Source organism: Chaetodon trifascialis, chromosome 10 (genome assembly GCF_039877785.1).
Source record: "Chaetodon trifascialis isolate fChaTrf1 chromosome 10, fChaTrf1.hap1, whole genome shotgun sequence".
NCBI lineage: Eukaryota > Metazoa > Chordata > Actinopteri > Chaetodontiformes > Chaetodontidae > Chaetodon > Chaetodon trifascialis.
In genome coordinates, this window is record NC_092065.1 from 15,143,917 (window position 1) to 15,167,865 (window position 23,949).

The window sequence follows — 23,949 nt, forward strand, 5'->3', positions numbered from 1 at the left end:
CTAAAACACAGTCTCTAAAGGAGTATGTGAACCTCATACCAGTTAGTATAATGTTTAATGTCTACACCATTGAGGAGAAACCTACACAGTGTCTCCAGTCAGGCTGGAGCTGACCCCCTCCTGTGTAGCTCCTAATCATCCAAGAGGACTCTATTACAAGGGCCTGGCAGCTCATCTAACCCCACAGAGGAGAAGGGGGGCTGGCGGGTAGATTGGGACCTCTGCTCCTCTTTCTTTCCACATGGTTAAGCACCACACACAACAGCAGAGCGTGCGCACACACACATACACAGACAGGTGCCTTGGTGTGCAGCAGAGCCACTGTGTCTGTGTGTTACACCAGGTAGCAGATAGAGCACCTGACCTTACGTCTGTCTGCAGGAGAGACACTGATAAAGGACACTGAAGCAAAAGTGGCCGCCGTGCTCACAGACAACACCAACCACCGACCCTCAGTATACGTCAGTTATATGGTAATGCTGATGTGTTCGGTGCAGGACCTGTCTCCAGGGTTAACCCCAGAGGTGCAGCAAGAGAGCTCCTGGTCACAGCAGACAAGGCTCAGCGGAGTCCCACTACTCCTGACTGAACAACCATTTCTCTAATACAGCCCTGACTGCTGGTGCCTGGTCAAAAGTTCAGCCTGTGCATATGTAAAAAGGTGGCCTGGTGCCCGAGGCAGGATCCTGGGTAAAATAATCACGCTAAAACGCTAAGAAGCATGGGACTAGGCGAGAGCGCTGATGAAACCGGCCCCTGGGGCCACTGAGGTGTCTGATTGGACCGGCAGAGCCTCTTAGGCCTGTGCCCACAACACCTCCCTCCCCTCTTTCTATCCATTACAGTGGATGATGAGGTACTGGAGCTACTGCCCACACTGATCTCCATTCAGCTCAGCACTGTCTGCGCCTATAGTTAAGGTATAGATTAGATGAGTATAGGCTGAGCACAGCTGCTCAGAGCCTGAGGGTACACTGATCTTGAGGGAGCAATCAGTCAGTCAACAAAATGTCACAGGGTCAGCGTTACAGTGTGACAGGATGGTGACAACTTCTCAAAGGTTACAGCCCAACTAATAACTGCAACAGTCACTGAAATTCATTCTGTGTTATTTAGATGTATGCAGTTTGGATTCAAAGTGTACTGTCTAATAAGCATATATGTAGGTTGTCAAAGGCCTGAAATCCTATCCTGAAATACTCAAATAAATCAACCAAAATCTGTGTCGATCAAATTTTTGAGCATTAAACAGAACTGCGATAACCGCGGCCTCTCGCTATGACAAACATACATTTACATCCAGACACATACACGAACAGTGCACACACCACTGCAGGCCAGATCATTCATCGCTGATAATCACACCAAAGGACACAGGGAAAACTCCCACTCCAAACACGCTGAATTAAAGAAACAGGAGTTACAGGCCTGGTCGCACAATCTCTGATAAGTAGATCAAGGCACGGGGAGGGGAACATGATGTTAGTGAGAGATAGTTTGGCTGATTAAAATGTCATGGCTCTTTATAGATGCCTTTCTCAACTCAGCAAAATGGAATCAGCTCTGTACATCAATAGCAGAGTGGGCTGTGCTCCCTGCTAATACAGAAGTTTCTTCCACTTAAGTGGAAGACACAACACAAAGAATGCAAAACTGAGTCAAAATATATTTGGGAAATACGCGAGCAAAATACAGCAGCAAAGAGATGAAAGCGGAGGGGAAAAGTGAAGAGCTGATAAAATAAGAGAGCATGAAGCGCAGTTAATGAGGGAGGAAAGCATGAACATGATTGGATGACCAAGTACGGGGCTTATGGCCTGACATGACATTCCCTCGCCTTTACTACAACAATCAAATTAAAGATTTAGGACCACATGTAGCTCCAGGTGTTTCAGCAGTCTCCATATTGTGAATTCATGCGTGTGCTCATCTGTGTGTGTGCGTGTGTGTGTGTCTCCTCGTGCAGCGCAACTGTATATCACTCCACCTGTGCTCCTATAAATCAAACCTGTGTTTTAAATGAGAGGCTGGTTATTTGCGCAAGAACACACACGGGGGCTTTGTGATTGTTTTTTAGAGTCGACATTCTGCTTGTGTTTGCATCCCAGAACAATCTCCACGGATCCCGCAAGCGTACGCAAGCAATTAAAGCGATACCATCTTCATATCCCTGCAACCAATAACTGAAATAATATCACTGTTTTATTAAGCCCTTAATGTGGGGGCAGAAGGAGTGAGGAGTGGGATTTTAAAGAGGATACACTTTCAGGGGCCTTATCAACCCCAGATTTAAATAAGAGCAAATGCTAAGCTTAAGGGTGTGCCTCTGTGTGTGTCTGTGTGTGTGGCCTTTATCAGACATGAGTTTTGGCTAATCGCTGTGTCAGCACACCAGAATTTAATTACTAGCTCTACCTTTGTCCTTTAATATTTACTAACATCTACACTACCTTTAATTAACCACGTGTAGAAAAGCCATAGCCTCATTCTGGGGGAGAAACCGCTCGGCTAATTGCATCCGTGTGCTCACATCCAAAACATTAACACCCTTCCCTTGGACACACAAGAGGCAGAAGTATCATCCAATCAAGGGTACACTTGCAAATCATCCGATTAAAAGGCATGTTTAACAAGTTTTGGTGCGGCTAAAAGTGACGCAGATCAGATTTAAAGATTGAAACGACAGAAGAAGTGATGAGAGAGAGCGCAGAGAAAGGCTACACAGGTAAAGAAGGAGGGGAGGGGAAAGAGTGTTTTGTGACAGAAATAGTCAAATTGAGGAAATGTTCAGCTTGCCATTTTGTGAAAGGTGCTGAGGAGCAGTTCCTCTCATCTCTCATCGTATGTCAGAAGGAGGAGAGACAAATGATGGCCTGAGGCCTTGTGTCTGTCAGACATGATGGATCAGAATCATGCTTCACTAAAACTCCAGCACGCTGCCTTTCAACACATCACATTTTCCCTTCAGTGCAAATACTAAATTGATAAAGTATGAAGAGCAGCTAATGGAAAGATGTAATAGTCAAACTAAAGCATATATTAGGAGACTATGGAGCCTAAAGGGTAGAGTGCTGCTATCAATTGGAAAGCGTCGCAGAGCAGAGGACACAACTTATACCAAAATTAATCACAGTGTTGGATTTTATCGCTCATACCCAAAGTGAGGGAGGACGTTAACCTCAGGCACCTGACATCACCTTATAGGCACACACACATGCAATGAACACTCTCATGCAGTGATTTATTGGACACCCCCCTGCAGATGCATCCTCACACACTTATGCAGTTGCCACTCTGAGCTGTGCTATAGAGGTTATTGCCTTGAGAGGAAACTTTAGCAGTAAGCAGTCTTATATTTATGATCTAACTGGATGTCACTGGCAGCAATAGTTACTGTAGATGTAATACTTCACCAACTTCAACGGTATGTCCAGATTTGGGTGGGAATTCTTAAGGCTGTGACAACTGAAATATAAAAAAGGCCCGAGAGCCATCTCAATAAAAGAGAAATGTTTGTGGAGCCTGAGTGTGCAACACTTTTTTTTTTTTACTCTCAAGTCTGCTTTCAGTGATCAGCACCTCAGTACAACCCTTGGTGTGTATTTGTTCTCTATTATAAACTGAGGTACAATTGACAAAAAGGCCAGTCTTTGCAAATTGCCTCAGCATGCGCGTCACGGTCTAATGAAGCCAACAGAAATTACATCACCAGAAAAAAAGGAAAAAAGACACGCAATGCCGAATCACCAAAATTGACACTGCCCATTCCCCAGCTGCACCTAGAAATTCTGCCCACTGGTCTTGGCGCCCCATATTCCCACAAGACAGCCCAGGGGACATGGCCATAAGCCTTTTCCAAAGCCATCAAAAAGATGCTGACTGAATGGGTAACATCCAATGACTCCTTCTGCACCCTTGCAAGCTGGTCCACTGTTCCACGACAACAATGGAATTTGCAAAGTTCCTCCTTAATCTGAGGTTTAACAATTGGCCGCAGCCTCCCGAGGAGGCTGAGCAGCAGCATGGGCCCAGGTGAGGGACTGGAGGGTGTGCCGCAGTAACTGAAGCACACTCTCAAGTCCGCTCCACCAGCCTGTGTCTGCTGGATTGGATTGAGAGCCAGTGTTGTATGTAGCCGAAGTACACACTCCTTGCCCACCATAGACAGACGTTCTATGTCTCAAGCCTCTTCCTGGGACCTGTTTGCTGAGGAAGACCCTACCAGGAGCTGTTAACCCAAAATAAAGCTGCTAGGGTCACAGGGGCACGCTACCTACTAACATCACATCACAGTGGAGCGTCAATTCTCTGAGGGGATCTGGTTTTATTGTCGCTTCAAAATTAAACTTGTAAACAGATAAAACACACTGGTCCCTGCGGCATGGCACCTGGCCTCCTCTTTTTGTAACTCTTAAAGACAGCCTGTGAGGACATAATGTCCTAACTGTGTTTCTGCTGTCAGACAGGTCTTTAGTCAGCTTGCCTATATTACCCAGAACTTAAGATAATTCTTCAGAAAATATCTGGTAATAGGTTCTCCTGATGGGAACGGGTATGTGGTAGAAACATATTTGACAGAGAGCTTATTATCTGAGTATTCTAGAGGTCATGACTGCACATGAGTAGAGACTTGAGTTTGTGCAGTGCATTTACTGTAACCTAATAGTCGCAGTACACAGGATCTGGAATATCGCCTACTCTTGCGAGAGGATAGGGAACCACCTCTAAGAGTTAAATAAACAGTGACAGGAGGAAGAGGAAAACAAACCACAGAATATCTCTCTATCTGTGAAACTCTGACTCTCTCCCTGAGTCCTCAGCAGTCAGCAGATCAACCCCCCCCCCCCTTTTCCTCTCCTCTCGCCCATGAACGTGCCAAGACAAATATATAGGCTGAGTAAGGGACACGTCACAGTCTACAGAGCTGCTCTGGTGAAATGAGAAGTTACCAAATGTTAACCAATCCATTCTGCTGGCTATTTGGTCCGAAAGTTAGCGAGGTCGCAAGGTTTCGTGACATTTTTCCAAACTGTTTTCTCACTTACCATGGACTTGGTGAAAGGTCTGGCCAGTGTGAAGAGAAAGGTCATCAGCCACCAGCTCTGGTGAATGGAGGTGTACATCATATTCCCAGGATGCAGCGCGTTGGAGGTGACACCGTGAGGTGAGAGGCGCCGGTGGAGCTCGTTGCTGAAGAGGATGTTACAGAGTTTGGCCCGATTGTAAGCCAGCATGGACCAGTACTCCTTCTTCGTGGGAGACAGCAGGGCCAAGTCCACCTTGCCACATGAGTCTAACAGGTCTGTGAACCTGAAACATAGTCCAAGATTGAGATTAGTTAGAGTGTGTGCGTGCGTGTGCGCTTTCTACTGGCAGATGTGTGGTGCTGGCTGCATACAAATCAAAGACGTGACATGATGTTCTTTAATTGCCTGCGACAGAGCTGTTAAACTCCAGATGTTTGACAAGGCCCCTTAAACATTACACTACTCGTTGTGTTATTATGCAGTCACACAATAACATCACAATACATGAAAAACTACACTCCTCGTGTGTTCTGGGACTGTGTGTGTGTGTGTGAGGGAGACAGAGCGACGGGCTCCAAACCGGTGGAACACATCCTACATATTAATCCAGTCATTAGAAAACAACCAATCAAAATGTCACCTGGTTTCCTTGTTGTGATTTTACAAGCTCGCTGCCTCTTGTTTACTGTCGCCTTCCGCAACATCCTTGCTTGGCTAAATTACAACATCTGCAGGCTTTTCATTTCATGTGCTGCAACTTCATAACTACTTTAGCAAGTAGAGGTTGATAAATCAAAGGCCTGAGCATCAAATGTAGTTTGTTTTTCAAAATGTGTTCAACTGAAAGTTGTGCCTTGTTAGAATGAATGAATTCAGGAATGATTGCAATAAATGGTTTACCTTGCCAGATGATTCACATGAACTTACATAATAAAATATAGAGATTTTGGCTCACAAATATGCCTTCTCTACAGAGCCAGAGCTGCAGCTTCGATCCATCAGAGGTAATTTCATTAAGGATATTATCTCCCCTTGTTTGACCACATCTGATGCAGTACTAGGGCAAAGTAAACCTGTATGGGGCCAATTCCACAGTAAGCCCCTGTGGTGGAAACTGATAAAGTGTCCAGCCATTACCCGTGTGTCCATCTCTCCCACCCATGTCCCTTATAGGTCAATGCTGCACCAGTGACAAGGAGCTTAGGGAATACAATATGCTGCCAGGTCAGGGGTCACACGCTGCTTGTGAGGGGAGGCTAAGTGAATAAACAGGAAATCAGCGGAAACTGAACAAAAAAGGGAGCGACTTCAATAGATGTAATATAGGTCTGGAATGAGGTGGACAGAATGGAAGATGTAATATGAGATATTGTCTATTTCCGCTCCTTCTTCCCCTCCCTCTAGTCTGTGTCAGTGTGAAACTGACTCTCTCTGGTCCTGCCTAAGCCCTCTTTGAAGGGGTTAAAGCCATCGCTGCTTGTAGAGGAGAGAAGGAAAGGTGAGTGTATGTGTTGGGAAGGCAGGGGAAGGGGAGAGGGAGCTGTAGGGCAAAGAGTGAAGAGAACACATGACCATCTTGTCCTTGCGTATACGTATACATCGTACACATTTTGCCTTCTCCTGAAGCGGTTTTTCCACCGAAACTTGTATGAACTCACTGTTTTTACTGTGTAGGCAAGTCTTGCATCAATCAAATGTTGTCAATACTCCCTTCACGACATGCTTCCTTTCAATAAGCTTTTCCTACTCTCTCTTCCTCTTACAGCATGCAATAGCAGTGTGACCCCAAGTGAATCTGGGTGTCAAACCACTCACTCCACTGCTCCAGTCCTCTCATGCATGGCAGTCTGTATAACATAACTCATATGAGGGCCCCTGTAATAGTGCTGCTGTTTGATCTGCTAGAATAACTCTGCGTATGTTCTCCTTGTCTCAGGTCACTCTGCCGAGCTCCAATCAATCACTCTGCTTGGCCGTCTGACTCACTGAGGCCAGGATCAATGTCTCTCTCACGCACACACACACACACCACACACACTCACTGAGTCTGAAACACATGGCTCAGGGCTTGGGCTCACAGATCACTGCAAGACATCATGCTTGTCTACTGTATGACAGGAAATACAGATGCCTATGGAGTGGAGCTGCTTGACAAAAAGATAAGACTTGAAAAACAATGGCAGAAGGACAGAAAAGGGCTGAGTCAGGGGGTCAGACAGAAAGGAGCAGATACTTGATCAAAGTAAATTTTAGCTGAGAAGTCCATCCATCATGTTGATGATACGTTTAATTCGTAGTGACAGCATGAGGAGGGAAATGAGTTTTCAGTGAGTGAGGCTGTCATGTTTGACAATATGCATTAAGACTGATCTGAGTTTGTAGTGAAAACTGGCCTGTGACTGCATGACTGGAGCTGAAGAGATGCTGGACTAGACAAGATAGTTATGGGATATTACTGCTGAAACTCCATCAGTGTCAGTTAAATATGGCTTAACTGTGAAAGTTGGGACTACAGTGCAACCAACAGCATTGCGCTCTCACTCAGAGCACCGCATTGTGCCAGAAATGTAAGAAATGTGTTTACTGTGTTTATGGACCACACCAGTTGACTGGAGGGTTAACTAGGTGAAATGATTTCTATCACTAGGAATTTCAAAATAAAATAGTAATAAACCCAGATAGAGGTGCAGATGTAAATGAAGATAATTCAAGGTAACAACATGAATGTGGCACAAGGATCCCGTAATTACATCTTAGAGGTTGTCTGGTATTATCATGTTTTTCATAGATGTTGCATAAAACAAGATCTGCAGGAGTTAAAGGTACCCTGTGGAGGGGTTTTTTTACCTCTAGTAGCGCTATGGAGCAGTTTTGCTTCTCTCCTTCGCTAATGGTTTGTGAGGAAGAAAATGCATTCAACATGTTTGTTAGACCTCAAGGATACAGACAGAGAGTTTTGTTAGCAACACTGAACGTTAACAAAAATTTATTTGTTTACAAGATCCCTCCACAGGGCACAGGTCAGAAGAAGGCAAGGAAAGAAGGCACAGGTCATGCTTATTCTTCAATGAAGCAGCCACCAAAATCCTACTGAATGTTCCTCATTTTAATAGTCTTCTCCTGAGACCGCGCAGATGCACTAATAACAAACTAGTCAGCCTTGGAAAATAAATATCCACTTTTTCACATGCCTAGTTTGTTGACTTTACCTGTGGGACTCAGAAGACACCACCACAACGCGGGCGGGGGCCGAGCAACGCAGCACGTCCTGTAGGCACTGGACAAGCAGGAAGTGACCCAGATGGCAGATCTGGAAGGTGGACTCCAGGCCGTCCTCCGTCAAGCTCCAGGGCTGAGTGCACACTGCTGCATTACACACTAGAATGTGCAGGGGGCTATGGGGGGAGAAAATAAAAACATGTTTGATTGCTTATTGATTATAAGTGAAAACAAAGAAGACACTGCAGCATAAAAGGGGCTTTTCATATATTATTAGGCTCAAGAAAAGGTAAGGAGAGACAGGGAGCAGACATAAAAAAAAGAGGATGAAATGGTGAGAATGCAGAGAGAGGAAACAGGGTGTCGTATTCCAGAGAGTGGCAGACTTTAGAGGTCTACAGAGACAGAGCATCAGTAATGCTGATATGATACAGAGGTTTCCAGTGCAACTCCCCATGGCTCGACAGGTACCGTAGATACTGAATACAGCTGGCGGGAATCCAAGAGCAACAACACATTGAAAAGCAATCTCAAACCGTTTCAACACATGCGGGTGGTGGAAGTAATGGGTGTTGATACAGGCTCTGTGTAACTACTCTGAGTAACCAAACCCACGAACACATCGACTGGGAAGGGGCAGAGCAGAAGAGTGCAGATCAAAGGAGATACACACACACACACACACACACACACACACACACACACACACACACACACACACACACACACACACACACACACACACACACACACAAGTCATGACAGAAAAAACAACTGACTTTATTCAGGATCTTGTTTAAAAAAAAAAAAAAAAAAAGCTTTAGCACACACAGACATGTAATGCATTTCCATTCCTGCAGACTTCGCGTGGGCGAGCGAGTAACACTCCCTGCTCGCGTGCCAGTGACTGGAGATTGCTGGATTGGTCAGGGCAGCGAGAGATCCTTGTCGGTGACAGCGTCGCTCCAGCGAGCTCGAAACCACAGTAACACAGCCGAACAATCCAAACACACCCCACCAATTTTTAATTTCTTCCATTAGAATTAATTATGAGGCCGAAGGCAATTTGTGTACCCTGTGTTTAAGACTGCCTACTGGATTAATTAAAAACTGGATGCTGGAAAATTAATGTGTGAATTGTTATGCCTTTCTATAATGAGCCATCCCATGCTATTACATAGGAGTGTACTGTACGATCACCTTCAGGCCTGCGAACACACAAGGTTCATTAAAGAGCACAAACCTAGTCACAAGTCAACTTAAGGAATGCCGACCTAAGCACATTATCAATAGAGCACACACTAGCAGCCAGATATTCAAATTTCCAACCAAGATACAAAAAAAGTAAAGATGTTTAACTTGATGGGTTGGTAGAAAAAAAAAGACCTTTGTGACCTGCACTGAAATCAGACAGAACAAGACACAGGGGTAAAAAAAAACACAGTGATGTCAAGCTCTGCTCTGAAATTGCTCTCAGCTTAAAGGCAGACAAAATGCGTTGGTTGGTTTTGGCCCAGTGTTCCCCTGTCTAATAGAGTGTGAAGTACAGTAACATTGTGCTATACAAAGCAAAACTCTTGGGTCTGTCAGCGGGGTACTGAGTAGGGGCTGCACAGTAACACCACAGGCATAAACTCTTGACCTAACTTATCCACGTTTCAGGATGTCAGTTACACCTCTCAGGATTTAAATTTGGTTTGACTCCATTTTTTGTGACCTTACACAGTAAAAGACAGCAGGAAAAACTCAGCATGTCACTCTGTACATCAGTAATTTGTGATCAAAAACTCCAATAAACAACTTTCCTCTGGCCAGTCGAGCGATTTCCCCCACGCAGCTCAGATGGGCCTCTGGTGAGTCTGCTTGTAATGTAAAAGGCCTGTTAATTCAACTGCCCACCAGTTAGTCCCTCTCTCATAAGCGCAGGTCTAATGAATGTCTTTAATAGGCCTATTGCCGCGTACCACAGTCCCTCTTTCCACATTAAGACCTCACACAACATTGTGTGCACTGTGCAATCTCAGCGCTGGTCAAACGAGGGTGTTAACTACCAAACAGGGAGACATCAGTTTATATATTTACTTTAAATAACCCCCCTGGGTATGACCCCTGACCTCTATGATAATGGGGGCCAGCAGGAAGAGATTGCCTGTGTGAGCTGGGCTAAGACCACTGGTCATTAACACTGCACTTTATTGGCAACTGGCACTGGCATATAGATATGTGTGCACTGTTCACCCTGATCCATATTCGAACTCACACCCCAGAGCTGCTTACCTGTAAAGTGTGCAAAGACACACAACAATCTGAGAGTGTAACGGTCCCCATAATGCAAAGGAATGGAAGACTAATGCAATCTGGTTTGCCTGTATCTGCACAGACCACCTACTACACTCAATATGCTTGAAATTACAACAGTTTAAAAAAAAAAAATCACAAGTGAAAACAAATTACATGTGTTAATTACGGACCATTCAGTAGAAATTGTATTAGGGGCATTCTGTCAACGCTGTCCTCCATCAATTACATCCCGATGAAATTGCACTGCATTCAACAATATCAATATCCAGGTAATTTCATTTCAAAGGACAGGCAATTAAAGCAGAATCGGGGTCAATGGAACACAAAGCAGCGTGAAAGCCACTGACTAAAGCACTTAAAAGCAAGGGAGTGAGAAACGAGAGAAGGAAAAGAAAAAGACTCTGATTACATTTCACCTGTCAATGACACGCTGCAGCAGCATTATTGTGCATGTGTGTACGGGCGTGTGTTTGTCTCTGTGTGTTTACAGAACTGTGCGTTTACGCGACACAGAATTGTCTGTGGGCATGTAAGCACATGCGTGTTGTGCATGTGTGCGTGTGTGCGTGTGTGCGCGCACTCCTGTGTGTGTTATGCCTGAAGACATACGTGCAGTAATAGAGTGGTGGTAGACTCAGACAGCTGCCCAGTGCCATTCACAGCTCAGAGCTCCCAGCCTCCACTCTGCTCTGTTCGCCTTCTGATGAGAATTAATGTACTCTGACGTCCCCTGGGACTTCCCCACTCCCCCCCCTCCCCCCAACAGCACAGCTAATGAAGAAATACAACCTTGCCAAAATACTGAGGTGGAGAGAGCGAACGACACAGACAGGGGAAGACTGAGAGACAATATGAGAGAGAGAGAGAGAGAGAGATAGAGAGAGAGAGAGAGAGAGAGAGAGGAAGAGAGACAAATTGCAAAAAGTGAAACGCAAAAAACAAAAACCAGGAGAGGAATTGTGGGGACAGTAGGGTTAAAGGCAGGTCAGCATACTTCAGTGTGGATGGCAGGGGCACATGTAAGAGACAGGGGGGAACTATAGGCCACAGAGTGAGGGAAGCCACTGTCAGGTTTGGCTGTGACCCAAGACACGCGTCCTGGATGGCCATACCCTGCCCCGGGGCTGCTACGGGCAATGACTGCCCTGCCTCTCCCCAAGGGGCTCCCCTGACACACCCCCCACACACACACACACACACACACACACACTCCCCTCGCCTAGAGACCTGAGGGTGGATGAGCAGTATGGATGACAGAATAAATGACCCCAAAATAGCAACTGTGCGACCGACCACGGGACGCTAAACGCATCCTGTAAAAGCTGACCACAACAAAATAAGTGCCACGAAGTCTGGTAGTCTGTTCGACCAATGTCAAGCAAATCGGCACAAATACACACACTCACTCCTGGGGATCTCGTCCATATGGTGTCCATCAGTAACCGTTTGGATGTCCTTTAAGTGTGGTGTGTGAGGGAAGTAACAGCGATGAACACAGTGATCGGCCTGAATGACGTTTAGCACTCATTTCTTTTTGACTTATTTCTGTGTTTTCTTTTCTTTCTCTCTTACTGACAAAGTACTGCGACTGTGACCAGACTGTGTCATAATTTGTTGTCTTGAACGTGTGCTGCAGGTAAATGCAGGTAAATAATCAGAGAAACAGGAAAACCAGTATATAAAATTACGAATTTGGTTTATACTTACAGTTTCTTGGCCTTGAAAGAGTCAGCAAACTCTCTAACACTGCGGAGAGAGGCCAGGTCGCACATCATGGCTTCTACTCTTGCTTTGTGCTGTAGAGAAGGGAAACACAAAAGCACGATTATAATAACCAGCAGCACAACAGGGTCACCAGCGTTATTTATGCCAACTGCCACTGTTATCATCACCTTCAGCAAAAAGAGACAATTATGAAAACAGTTTCTTCCATTGTTTTCCTAGTTAAAGTTTTTTTTGTGGAGCTTTTCCTTATTGGAATAGAGGTCCTAAAATGATAAAGGATGTTGGATACAGAACTTTCATTCAGGCTGGTAAAACATTACGTCACAAGGGCGTTGACACGCAGTCACAGTCCTTTCTAAAGACTGCTGCTTTTGACAGCACCTTCTCATTGCATGTGTGTGTATGTATGTGTGGCTCATCTTACACCATATGTTGGTCGACAGGGTGAGGATAGGAGAGGAGAGGAGAAAGATAAATGACTTGAATGCATAGCTGCATTTACACACTGAGGAAGGCTAAATATTCATCATCCTCTCCTTCCCACTGTAGCATTGTGCTGCAGGGCAAAGGCCTCAGCAGAGACGCAGGCTGGCCTGAAGGAGCATATCACTTCTTTAACAGCACGCAACCAAAGTGTGTCACTTTAGACTTTTTCTCTCACCCCCTTCCTGCCTTTCTCTACATCTTTATCAGCACAAGCCCTCTCAACAGGCAACCCAGGTTCAATCTCCCTACAACATATGAGCTAACATGGGACCTTGGTGGACGAGTGCGTGCAGCGTGAACGGAGGTGCAGCGTGTTCTGTTCAGGCTAACGGTCCATTAGACTCATCCCTCATGCTGGGGAGGGAAAAGGAGTGAGATATTGCTCCCAGGGCTCCCAGCTGAGCTCTGTGTGCAGCAGCACCAGGTATTCCTGATGCCACCTCGCCGCTTCATCCTGCCCACCATCCCTGAGGAACACTGGCAGCTCACGCTACGCCCCGGAGGAGCGTTCGGCGTGCTGCTCCCCATCCGCCACTGCTGCTCCCGTGTCAGACTTTCCCACTGATCTGATCTCCAGTCGGTGGGATATGGGAATGCCTCTCCCTCTGCGTGTCTGTCTCTGCAGAGCCAAGCGTACATGACACTCGCAGCAAGGACGCACCATGGAGCAGTGAGCACAAAGAAAACAAGAAAGGGTTAAGAGCGCCTTCTGATGGAAATGTGATTCTTCAGGCATTTTACAGACACCTTAACTGCCCCAGGGCATATTTATACATGCATACACAGGCACACGCACGCACACACATGCACACACACACACACACAACAAATTCAATGTTGTGACTCAAGGGTAAAACCACGCGATCACACCATTATCTATGCCTGAATTATTCTCTTGATGCTACTCTATACCATTATATGGATGCTATTACACAGCATTAAAGGGCTGATTATGGCTATTATAGATATGATTATAGGGTACCTGCTTATATGATCTGCACACAGCAGTAATCACAGGTGAGAGGAGACAACTGTCTAATTTAATGACTGCCACTTTTACACGGTATACATACACAGAAATGCAGGTAAAGCGAAAAGGGGTCAGCTAGTCACCAAGTGTTCGGAGTATTGGGATGAATGATACAACGAGAAGACTTCAGGGTAAGCTTTCAGTTACGAAATGGAATTTAGTTTTAAGGAAAGAAAAATGAGACATTATTCCAAACAAGGTCAGAGCAGGCAGCAGTGTGATCATTAACAGGTCAGTAAAAGGCCTCCTCAACAGGGTAGCCCTCCATGTGTGTATGACCAGCAGAGAAGATGAGAGCAGGTGTCAGCTTGACGAACACATATCCCCTTCTCTAGAGAAGGAGGAGTGGGGGGGGGACTGGAGTAATGGGAGACCAGAGGGAGCATGGGGGGGGGGTTGAAGGGGGGCCACTGGAGCAAATCCAGCAGGGAGAAGGTGAGCAGCCTGCCCGCCTACCCTCCCCCTGCAGATTGAAGTCTTGCGAAGAAAATAAAGTTTATTGCCTGGAAAGAGGGGGGAAAAAGCATGTAAAAAGCATTAAAGCGATGGAGGTGAACAATTAGACAGATGGCCAGGTTTTGGAAGGAGAAGAGGAAAAAAGGGGTAGAAAAAGAGAGGAAGAACGCACAGACGCAATCGTTCAGGGTTTTTATGAGGACCCTGACAACTCCTGGTCTCTTCAAGGACGAAGGAAAAGTGAGAGGCAGCGAAGCCTCTCTGGTTAACTCCGGAGTAATCGCTGAGTGTGCAACACCGCAGAGCTCGGCTCGGGGTGACAGAGCTTACCGCCCCCAGCTACACACAACCTATCGCTCCATCTAAATGCAAAAGGCTAATTATGAACAAAACACACATGTAAATAAGCTTCTAATGGCTTGAACACAAGTAACTGCGCCAACTGCATGTCCGCCTACATGACTGCACATCGGCAAAAGAGACACACGATCGAGGAAAGCAACCAGCAAGGTCACCACGATCGCTCAGCCCTCCAACTCCTGCCGCCACCTCTCACCTCTTGACCCCCATCTTCAGCCATCAACCCAAGAGAACAGCTGTCTGTAACATGACAACGACCTTTACAACTTTCACTATGAGAAAGGGAAGAAGGAAGCAAGGAACCAAGAGCAAGGATGGAGACAAAAAGTGCGAGTGAGAGGAGGAAGTTGGCCTCTGCAGAGGTTCTCCTCATCTCTCCCGGTGTTTTCCACGTGTGTTGGGGAGTAAAGTGGTCACTACTGTGGAGAAAGATGGAGACAGAGTGGGGGGATGGAGGGGGGAAGAGCACTAATACAATTATAACTGGGGCCATCCAATCCAATAAAATGAAGAGGTATTAGAGCAGGGGAGCCCCATCCTGTTCAATAAGACACTGGACCACTCTACTAACTCTTAAAACACACACATGTAGGCATACTCACACACGCACGCACAGGTACACACACTTCGCTGACCCCTTTAATAGCATAGCAGCCACCCCTAATGGACGCAAGCAAGTGGAACCGCCAAATAATACACTGTCTTAATGCACTAGGCTCAATCTCATCCCCCCTCTCCCCTTATCCTTCTCAGCCTTCCCTCTCACACTTTAACCCCTGTTTCCATCTTCCCTCACCTCGTGCTGCCCCCTCACTACCTCGGCTCCCCTTATAGATCACCAATGCAGGCACAACACTTAAGAAATCAAAAGCACCCCCATATATACAAAGCACTTACCCTGCAGACCCCGGTTAACACCCCAGGCATGGAGAGGGATGGTAAAAGAGGGGAAGGGAGACGAAAAAGTGCACTACTTCCATAGTTGGATGTGGTTTCAATTGCTCCCTCTGCATATGAGATAGCTGATATCACTATAAAGCAGCGGCAATATTACAGGACATGAATGCATTTTAACCGGCAGGTGCGGAGCTAAGGTGTTGTAATGGTGGTGAAAGTGAATGAGCAGGGAAGACACCATGTGAAAAGGGCACCTTATAAAAGCAATTAGAGAAATGACTTTGAGCCCCTCTTCTTGCTCTGTAGATTAGAACAGGCCTCGGAGGGAACCCAGATCTGTATGACCTTGTCCACCAACACGCCACACTAAATTGGTCATCAGCTTTTAAGACTGTATTTTATCACAGACATATATATTTTTAGCAAAAAGAAAAAGAGAAAAGCAACGGGGGTGGGGGGGCTGTGAATGTTCTGGTCGTATATCATCCTGTCACAATTATGACGTTTGTTCATAAATACCAACCAATTTCCTCTCCACCTGGCTAAGTCACATGCGCTTGTGCTTATGCACGCGCCACACACCAACAAAGAAATATGGACACACACCACGTGCGGCCAACGCACATGCACGTCACAAATAAAGAAACAGACACATCTGGCTGGGCACCCTACCACGGGTCTGAGAATTGACCTCCACACGCAGACAAAGAGACTTGCATTCAAGCACCTAACACACGAACGAACGCACACGCTCTACACATGACAAACACGCACAAACAAACAAATGCACGCGCTCATACACATCCACTCACTGACGTGCACACACACTGCAATTAATAGGGAGGCAGGTCTCTGGTGAGGAAGAGAAAGTGCCTGTTCAGCACATACAGGCAGAATATGCAATTTCCTCCAGTTAAGTCTGTATTAAATTGATTTCTTCTTTCTCTGACACGGACTGGGTTTTTCCCCCCTAATGAAAGCTGGATAATCTACAGGTTTTCCCTTTCCTGAAATCAAGTTACAAATCAAGCAATTGCAGGGGCAGATATGGGAAAGGTGAAGGAAGGACATGGGATGATTTTCCAGATGAGAAACATGGAGAATGAGGCACAAACGTGCTGATACTCTTAACACGGACATCAGGGCCACCTCTCTCTCTCTCTCTCTCTCTCTCTCTCTCTCTCTCTCTCTCTCTCTCTCTCTCTCTCTCTCTCTCTCTCTCTCTCTCTCTCTCTCTCTCTCTCTCTCTCTGACACACACACACACACACACACACACACACACACACACACACACACACACACACACACACACACACACACACACACACACACACACACACACAGAGTAAAGGCCAGACCTTGGTTAATTGCTGACTTTTCTGTTCAGTGACGTATTAAGGCTACTGCAGGCCATGTTGGTAAACACAGCATTAATGACTGTAATTAATGAAACACATTAATTAGTAAGCACTTCAATCAGTTAATCGCTCTGTCAAACCTGACAAGGAGTCATGTCGAGGCTGCAGAGACACTGAGCACGCTGAGAAAAACACAAAGCAGAAAAAAGGGGGGAACAATAAAAGATGACCTGCGGTTTTTATTCTAATCTATTTCCTTCAGTAAAAGTAAGCAATAACACAATATAAAAACATTAAAACAAACATCAGCAAATGTATTAGTAAATATCAGCTACAATATGAACTTTAAATAATCTAAAATACTCTACTTTAGAATTATTAGTACTGATGCATTAACATGTAAGCAGAATTTTTATGTCATCGCTGGTCGAGGTGAAGTGACTTTAAGCACTTTATAATGCTCAGTAATTTAATTTACTGTATAGTCATGCATTATATTTTATATGTTCATTGTAGTTTCTTTTTTTTAAATCTGCATTGTAACTATTAACTTTAACTGTCAAATAAATGTAGTGAAATAAGAAATATTTCCCCTGTAATGCAGTGGAGTAGAAAGGCACAAATGTCAGACGGAAATACTCAAACTAGTAGTCAGTAGAGTAACTTCAAGCACTGCATATAATATATTTTAGAGGAGAGAGTAAATCCCAAAGTCTTGCAAAAAATATAATTAGAATATTGAACTTTTTCTGACTGAATTAAAAACTGACAAAAGGACTGCATCTACAATATTTTCATGTGAAAATCATGATAATAATAATTATTTTCTCACTCTAATAAACTTTATTTCCAGAGTACATGAGTGTTCACCGTGTGGTGTGTGGCTGTTGTTACATATCAACTACAGTCATGCAAATACATAAAACTCCTCCACTGATAAAGTGAGAGCAACAATAAAAGCGTTTGCCAAAAAATCCAACAATTTTTCAAAGCAGAACATTTTAGGGAAAAGTGATGCGTGAGTGTGAATGAGTGTGAATGTGAGTTTACACACAATATTGTGGCTTCAGGCGTAATCAAGCCTGTTACTGTCTTGTTATTGAGGATTTCTTCACCTTTTAGAGGAGAGACAGGTCATAGAGAGTGTGAGAGCCCGAGAAACACACACACACATAAGAGAGAGAGAGAGAGAGAGAGAGAGAGAGAGAGAGAGAGAGAGAGAGAGAGAGAGAGAGAGAGAGAGAGAGAGAGAGAGAGATGGGAAATGAAAAGGACAGGGCGGTCATCATAATTGCAGAGTTTGCTTTTCGGATGCAGACAGACCAGGACCATGGGGCCTGAGGCAGATATCAGATTCCACACAAACACACACATAGGCACGCACATAAAATCTTGCACACGCACCCATACATACCAACACACACACAAGATACTGCACAGCCAGCCTGCATAAGTGTTTTTTCATTAAGGCAAAGGCTGAGATCAATTAAAGAGTGTTTTTAAAGTGTTTTTAAAGTGTTTTGTGTGTGTTTGCGTTCTTCAGTGGATAAAGTGTGAATTGGGAAACATCCAGCTTTCAATCCTAATAATGTTATTTTATAAACCTGCTCTGTGTCTTTCTGTCTATCAGTGTGTGTGTGTGTGTGTGTGTGTGTGTGTGTGTGTGTGTGTGTGTGTGTGTGTGTGTGATTTCTACTTCACGTCTCCCCTCCTTCCGTCCAGCTCAGAGCCTGATCAGATTTACATTAAAAAGTGATGGAGATTTAAATAATGTGTCTATGTTCTCAGAAAGACATTAAGAGATTTTCATCTTACTCTCCTCTTCCTCTCTGTCTCTCTTCCTCTCCATTTCCTCACCCTCTCCTGCTCCTATCTCCCCCCTCATCTCACCCACTCCATCTCCGCCAGATTCGCAGACAGTGCACATTTTCCTGCATGTCTTCAGTGTAACCGATACCCCTAACAACCAGGATTTTAATGCGATCCATATTGCTCCCTAATATTTCAGATCTCAGAAAAAGCACTGGCAATTACATATTTACACCCAGCTTATTTTGCAATTCTGCACCAGGACTTTAGAGTCTAGCTGAACGGCACAGGCAGACTTAGATGCTGATTATGTTGTGGTTAGATAACAATAAAGTCAGAGAAAAACTCCTAGACCCTGTGCACTTATCCCCTACATACAACTTTCCATTTGGGGGTGTCAGCAATAAAGCTCAACACTCTCAAGTACAAAATAATGTGTGTGGCAGTAATGTGATTGCTTTATCTAAACCTGCTAGTTTTACACTGTTTAATTTCTCCTGAAACGCTCGTGCCTTGTACCATCTCGGTATCCGGAGGTAAAGTAGCAAACACACTCGCGGCGGAACAGCACGCATTTACACATGTGTACACTGCTGTAGTGAACAGAGATGATAAATTAAGCCCCTTTGATTTGGTTACCCGAGCTCTTTTTGTATCAGCTTTATAAAAACATAAGCATAACATAATTGAATAAGAAAAGAATCTGGCAATTAAGAAACATGGAGGCCTTTGATGTGAGTAAGTGTATAATAGGCCTTTTGATGAGGGAGTGTTTTACACTCCGCAGGGTCTGGTATGCACTTTGATTAAAAGCTCTTTTGTTTGGCAATATTCTAAACTGCTTACCATTTTCCACTGTCACAATAGTTTAGCCTAGAAATGTAAGAAACTGTGGCTTTTTTTTCCTCTTCTCTCTGGGATAAAGTCTCTTGTTTTCTCTGGTATGAAATCACACAGTAGTGATAGTGAGCGTTGCAAGAGGAGCAAATGAATGAATGAATGGGATCAAATGTTTTAGAAGGGGAATTATTATTATCATTATTAGATATGGGGGTATTTTTCATGTTCGCAAACATGTTCATGACCACCAACTGCTGTTGTTTGAGCACTGTTTACATGATCTACTCTGTCTGCTGATAAGGTCATGTGGTTTTGCATTCTGTCACAGTGTTACACAGATTTGAATAATAGGATTTTCATCATGCATCTTTAGCCCCTCGTCGCCTGATAATAGCCTGAAAGACTCTCGCTGAACAGCGTAATAAATGCATCATGTGACCTCAGCAAAGGTCGGGGGTCACAGATTGTCAATGGAGCGCTGGCCTGACAGAATAAATGATGCCTTGTAAACAAATTGAGTTATTGCTTTAATTCATGCAGTCTGATTAAATTTGCAGAAAGAAAAGTCCTTCACGAGGGAACAGAGGAGCGAAGGAACAGCAGCGAGGAGGAAGGAAAGAAGGAGAGGAGGTGGACGGCAGGACGTTGACACACACCTTCTCCCTCCATCACTCCATCCCGCGACATGTTTGGCTCCACTGAAGGAAAGTAAATACATTAACAATCCCTATCACCTCACAAGACTGTGCACTGCTTTCCCTTTGTCTCTCAGCTAAATGTAATAAGGTTGTGTTAAATTGAGTTGGGCTGGGCCACGAGGCTGACCGCCTGCCCCGGCACGCAGTGAGTGACAGTAAGCAGGAGACAGATCTGAATTTCATAAACTCACCCACAGACACAGACAGTTTGTCTGTTGCATAAACATTTTAAGAAGTTTAGGTAATTGAGAAGAAAGTATGCATAGGGGTAAAAACAGACTGAGCCCAATTAGGCAGCACCTGGGGACTGAGGGTGCGTAAAACTGAGGAAATCTTTTCGAAAAATATGTGTAAGCTTAGTGTAATGGGCAAATGGGAAAGCGCATCTCCTATGGTACAGCCCATGAACCTAGAAAACCCTGAATGAAACATCAGTATTAAGTTTGGTCTATCACCCAAAGCTGCATTAGGTCTCTCCTCAGTTTGCTCCTTAATTCCATCGGAGTAATCCCACATTATTGCCCTCTAACAGTACCCTAAACGGAGAATAAAAAGTTTGCTCCCCTCTAGCAGTGTATTACCAGGAAACAACAGGCCCTCTCCTCATTAAGTTATAGATATAAATGCTCCAAAGCATGAAATTACCCCCGAGCCTCCCTCTCCAAATAACCTGGTTTGCAAACAAATGATCCGAGCACAAGCAGTAAAAGGCAGATTATTAAAATAATAGGAGGGATTTAAATTTGCATCCACAGAACAATTCAGCAAAGGACTATGCAATTACTCCTCCCCCTCCTCCTCCCCTGTTCATTCCACCTTTCCACTGGCGAGCCAAGCCCCTCACACTTTATTGTGTCCATCTGTTCTTCCTAAGAAACAGAGTTTGGTATCTTCAAGTGTGTCTGTGTGCACTTATCTGGCAGTCTGGTTATTGTTTACCTCAATCAAAACCGCAATCAATTTACATGCTCATACTTTCTTATTCTGCTCAGCCCACGCCCTTATTTTTCTATTCCTATCTTACACTATGATAAATATCCAACTTTATCCTGAGACAATAACAGTCCCTCCTCCTGCGCTGGAGTAAATGGGGAGCGATGAGAGAGTGAGGTGAACAGGAACGGACAAGGCAAAGGGTGCTCAGGTCTGCATTACCTCTGAGTTATGGCCTCCATTTGCATCTCAATCAGCCTCTTTGGAGAGACCACCACCTTGGTAACACCCCCATCACACCACAGCCACCCCGGGTAATCAGGGAGATTTAGTGGGACTGGCAGCCTACTGTGGGCACCCCCTGGCTGGGGCTCGCGGCTCATTCCCAGCCCCTGGTCTCGCTAAGGGCCCTCTGGGCCACATCCAAACACAGGAGAATGGCAGCACTTAACAAGACTGAGGAAGACCAAAATAGACGAGCAGCAGGAACAAGCCATAAAACAGAGGGAAAACAAAGCACCCGGGTGATTGTAATAGATGTTCCAGCAAAGATGTCTGCATAGTGTTCTATGTTGCTGCCTCATTATAGCAGGAGAAAAAAAGAAAACAAACTTGAACTTGTGACCTTAGGTGAGAACGTTTTATCTCAGAGTTGATGATGGCACTGACACCATCCCACTGCTCCCCTGCAGCAAAAGCGGCCTCTCTCTAGCATGTAATGGGAGTATGTGCACCCACAAACACACACACGTGCACACGGCTACATGGTGTGATTTGCAGATAGTGAATGCTCCACTTGAGAGTTGCCTCTCTAGTTAGCGCTGTCTCATGGCTGAACCCTGCTAAGGTATTATTACCTACACTCAGCCCTATTGATATTGTGACTCCAGCATCTGTTCACCTCCTTGTTACTGCCTGGACCCCAGCACAGCGTCCTATCTGCCTGTGTGCATGCCGTGTGTGTGTGTGTGCATATCTGTTTGTTTGTGTGTGTGTATCCTAGACCTCTGGGGTAGAGAGTAGTCACTGTGCACAGTAGAAGGCGAGAGGCTGAGGAGGCTAATGGAGACACACTCGACACACCAGGGGCCTAATCAACTGCGAAGGACGCGTACCCATAGCTCCAAATCTCTCTCTAACACAAACGCACTCTGGCCTTTCTTCCTCCCTCTAATCTCACTGATACTCTAAACTCCACACTGCCTCCACTGATGCCGTACTGCACAAAGGCTTTGTAAGCAAAGCTTGTAGGAAAAACAGCAACGAGAAAGCAGACAAGACTGGAAACCAAACTTAAGCTGCAAACGCAGATGGCTCAGGTGAGCAGAGGAAGAGACGAAACAAAAGGGAAAGTGGATGAGAGTGAGGAGCGAAGAGGGAGAGACTCAGAATGAGGAGCTGAGTTTCAGCTATCAGAATCAAATATTAGTGGGGGGAAAAAACTGGGGAGTGGGCAACATTAATCAAAGTGTTCACCTAGTGGGCAGCCATATGGCAGATCAGCACGCCAACAGTGCAAACTTGCTGATCTTCAGTAACGGGGTGCAATTAATTCCACTGGCTGCATTCATCTCTTCCTCACACACTGAAGGAAGGGAGGTAGAAAAGAAGGAGAGAGAACAGGAGGGTTTGTTATGACTCTTTACTCTTCCTCCTCAGTTCTTTCTTCCTTTCTCTCTCTCTCTCTCGAAGCAGAGGAATCAAATGCAAGTGATGAATGAGGTGGACACAAGGGCCTCAGGTAGCTGCTGTGGCGATGGTGGGGGGAGTGATGGAGGGTGGGACAAGAAAAAGTGGAGAAATTAGGAAGCTGAGAGAGGAGGAGACAGCCGTGGAGAGGGGATTCATTTACTCTAAGAATTGGCCGAGGCATGTGCAAGGCCTTAAAATCTTTATTTATGTGTTTATTTTCCCCTCATAACTTTTTCAAATTCAGTGCACAATTTGGTTCAGCATCACATTCTCGCTTACATCTGAATCAAAAGTCTTACACATTCTAAGATATTAAGGATGGCATTTCCTAAAACTTAACAGATGAAAGTGTACCACGACATCATCACAATGACAAAGTCGGAATGCCGTGCTATTTCTGAACCACCCCGATGAGAGGACGGCACGTACAACACCGCTGGTCAAAAAATAGAGCCTCATAAATTCGATGTAAGTTCCATTATCTCACCGACATAACAGCTATTTCTACACAAGGCCGCAAAAATAAAACACTGTCTGCTAACACTTTCCAGCTCTCTTAAAAATAACTGCAGTGCTGTAAAATCATTTGAAAGGTGGCAGAAAAACTTTGTGTTATTTGCATGAATTTGTCAGAGAGTTGGAATTAAAGTTTGCATTCTTAACAACCCAGCCCCCCCCACCCCCCCCAGATTACAATCTGGGCGGAAGTCTCTCTCTGTGCAAGATCAAACCAAATACAGTGTTTTTTTTTATCAGATATCAATTCATTAAAATGTAAATTGAAAGAGCAAACATGATAATGCTAAGTGGCATTACTCTCGGTTATTTCATCTTCAGCTGGGTAGAGAAAGCTTTTATGGGAAAGGATGGTCAGCGTTTGAGAGTTCACTTGTTTAGCCGGCAGAATAAAGCGAGCACAACCTGAGCACACACACTCACTCACGCACACAAACCTCTTTTGGTTTTATGTAAAATTAGCGTCTCCCCTGGCTCTTAATACAAGCTCATCTCCATTAGCCGCAACCTAGTAAAACTGACTCCGGCAAATGAGTTGTGGATATGCATTCCCCCGGCCCTCTCACCTCTCCCATCCATACAAATATACAGCTTGTGCTA

At 44.9% G+C, this 23,949-nt stretch overlaps 1 protein-coding gene across 1 annotated transcript in view; it reads right to left on the reverse strand.

The window, feature by feature from the left end:
- The window catches only part of wwox (WW domain containing oxidoreductase), a 127,646-nt gene that overhangs the window by 81,149 nt on the left and 22,548 nt on the right, over window positions 1-23,949 (reverse strand). The window contains exons 6-8 of the mRNA XM_070972114.1: window positions 12,255-12,343; window positions 8,237-8,422; window positions 5,046-5,310 (exon numbers count right to left, since the gene is read on the reverse strand). Of these exons, the coding sequence (XP_070828215.1) occupies window positions 5,046-5,310; window positions 8,237-8,422; window positions 12,255-12,343 (540 nt within the window). The remainder of the gene's footprint in view (window positions 1-5,045; window positions 5,311-8,236; window positions 8,423-12,254; window positions 12,344-23,949) is intronic.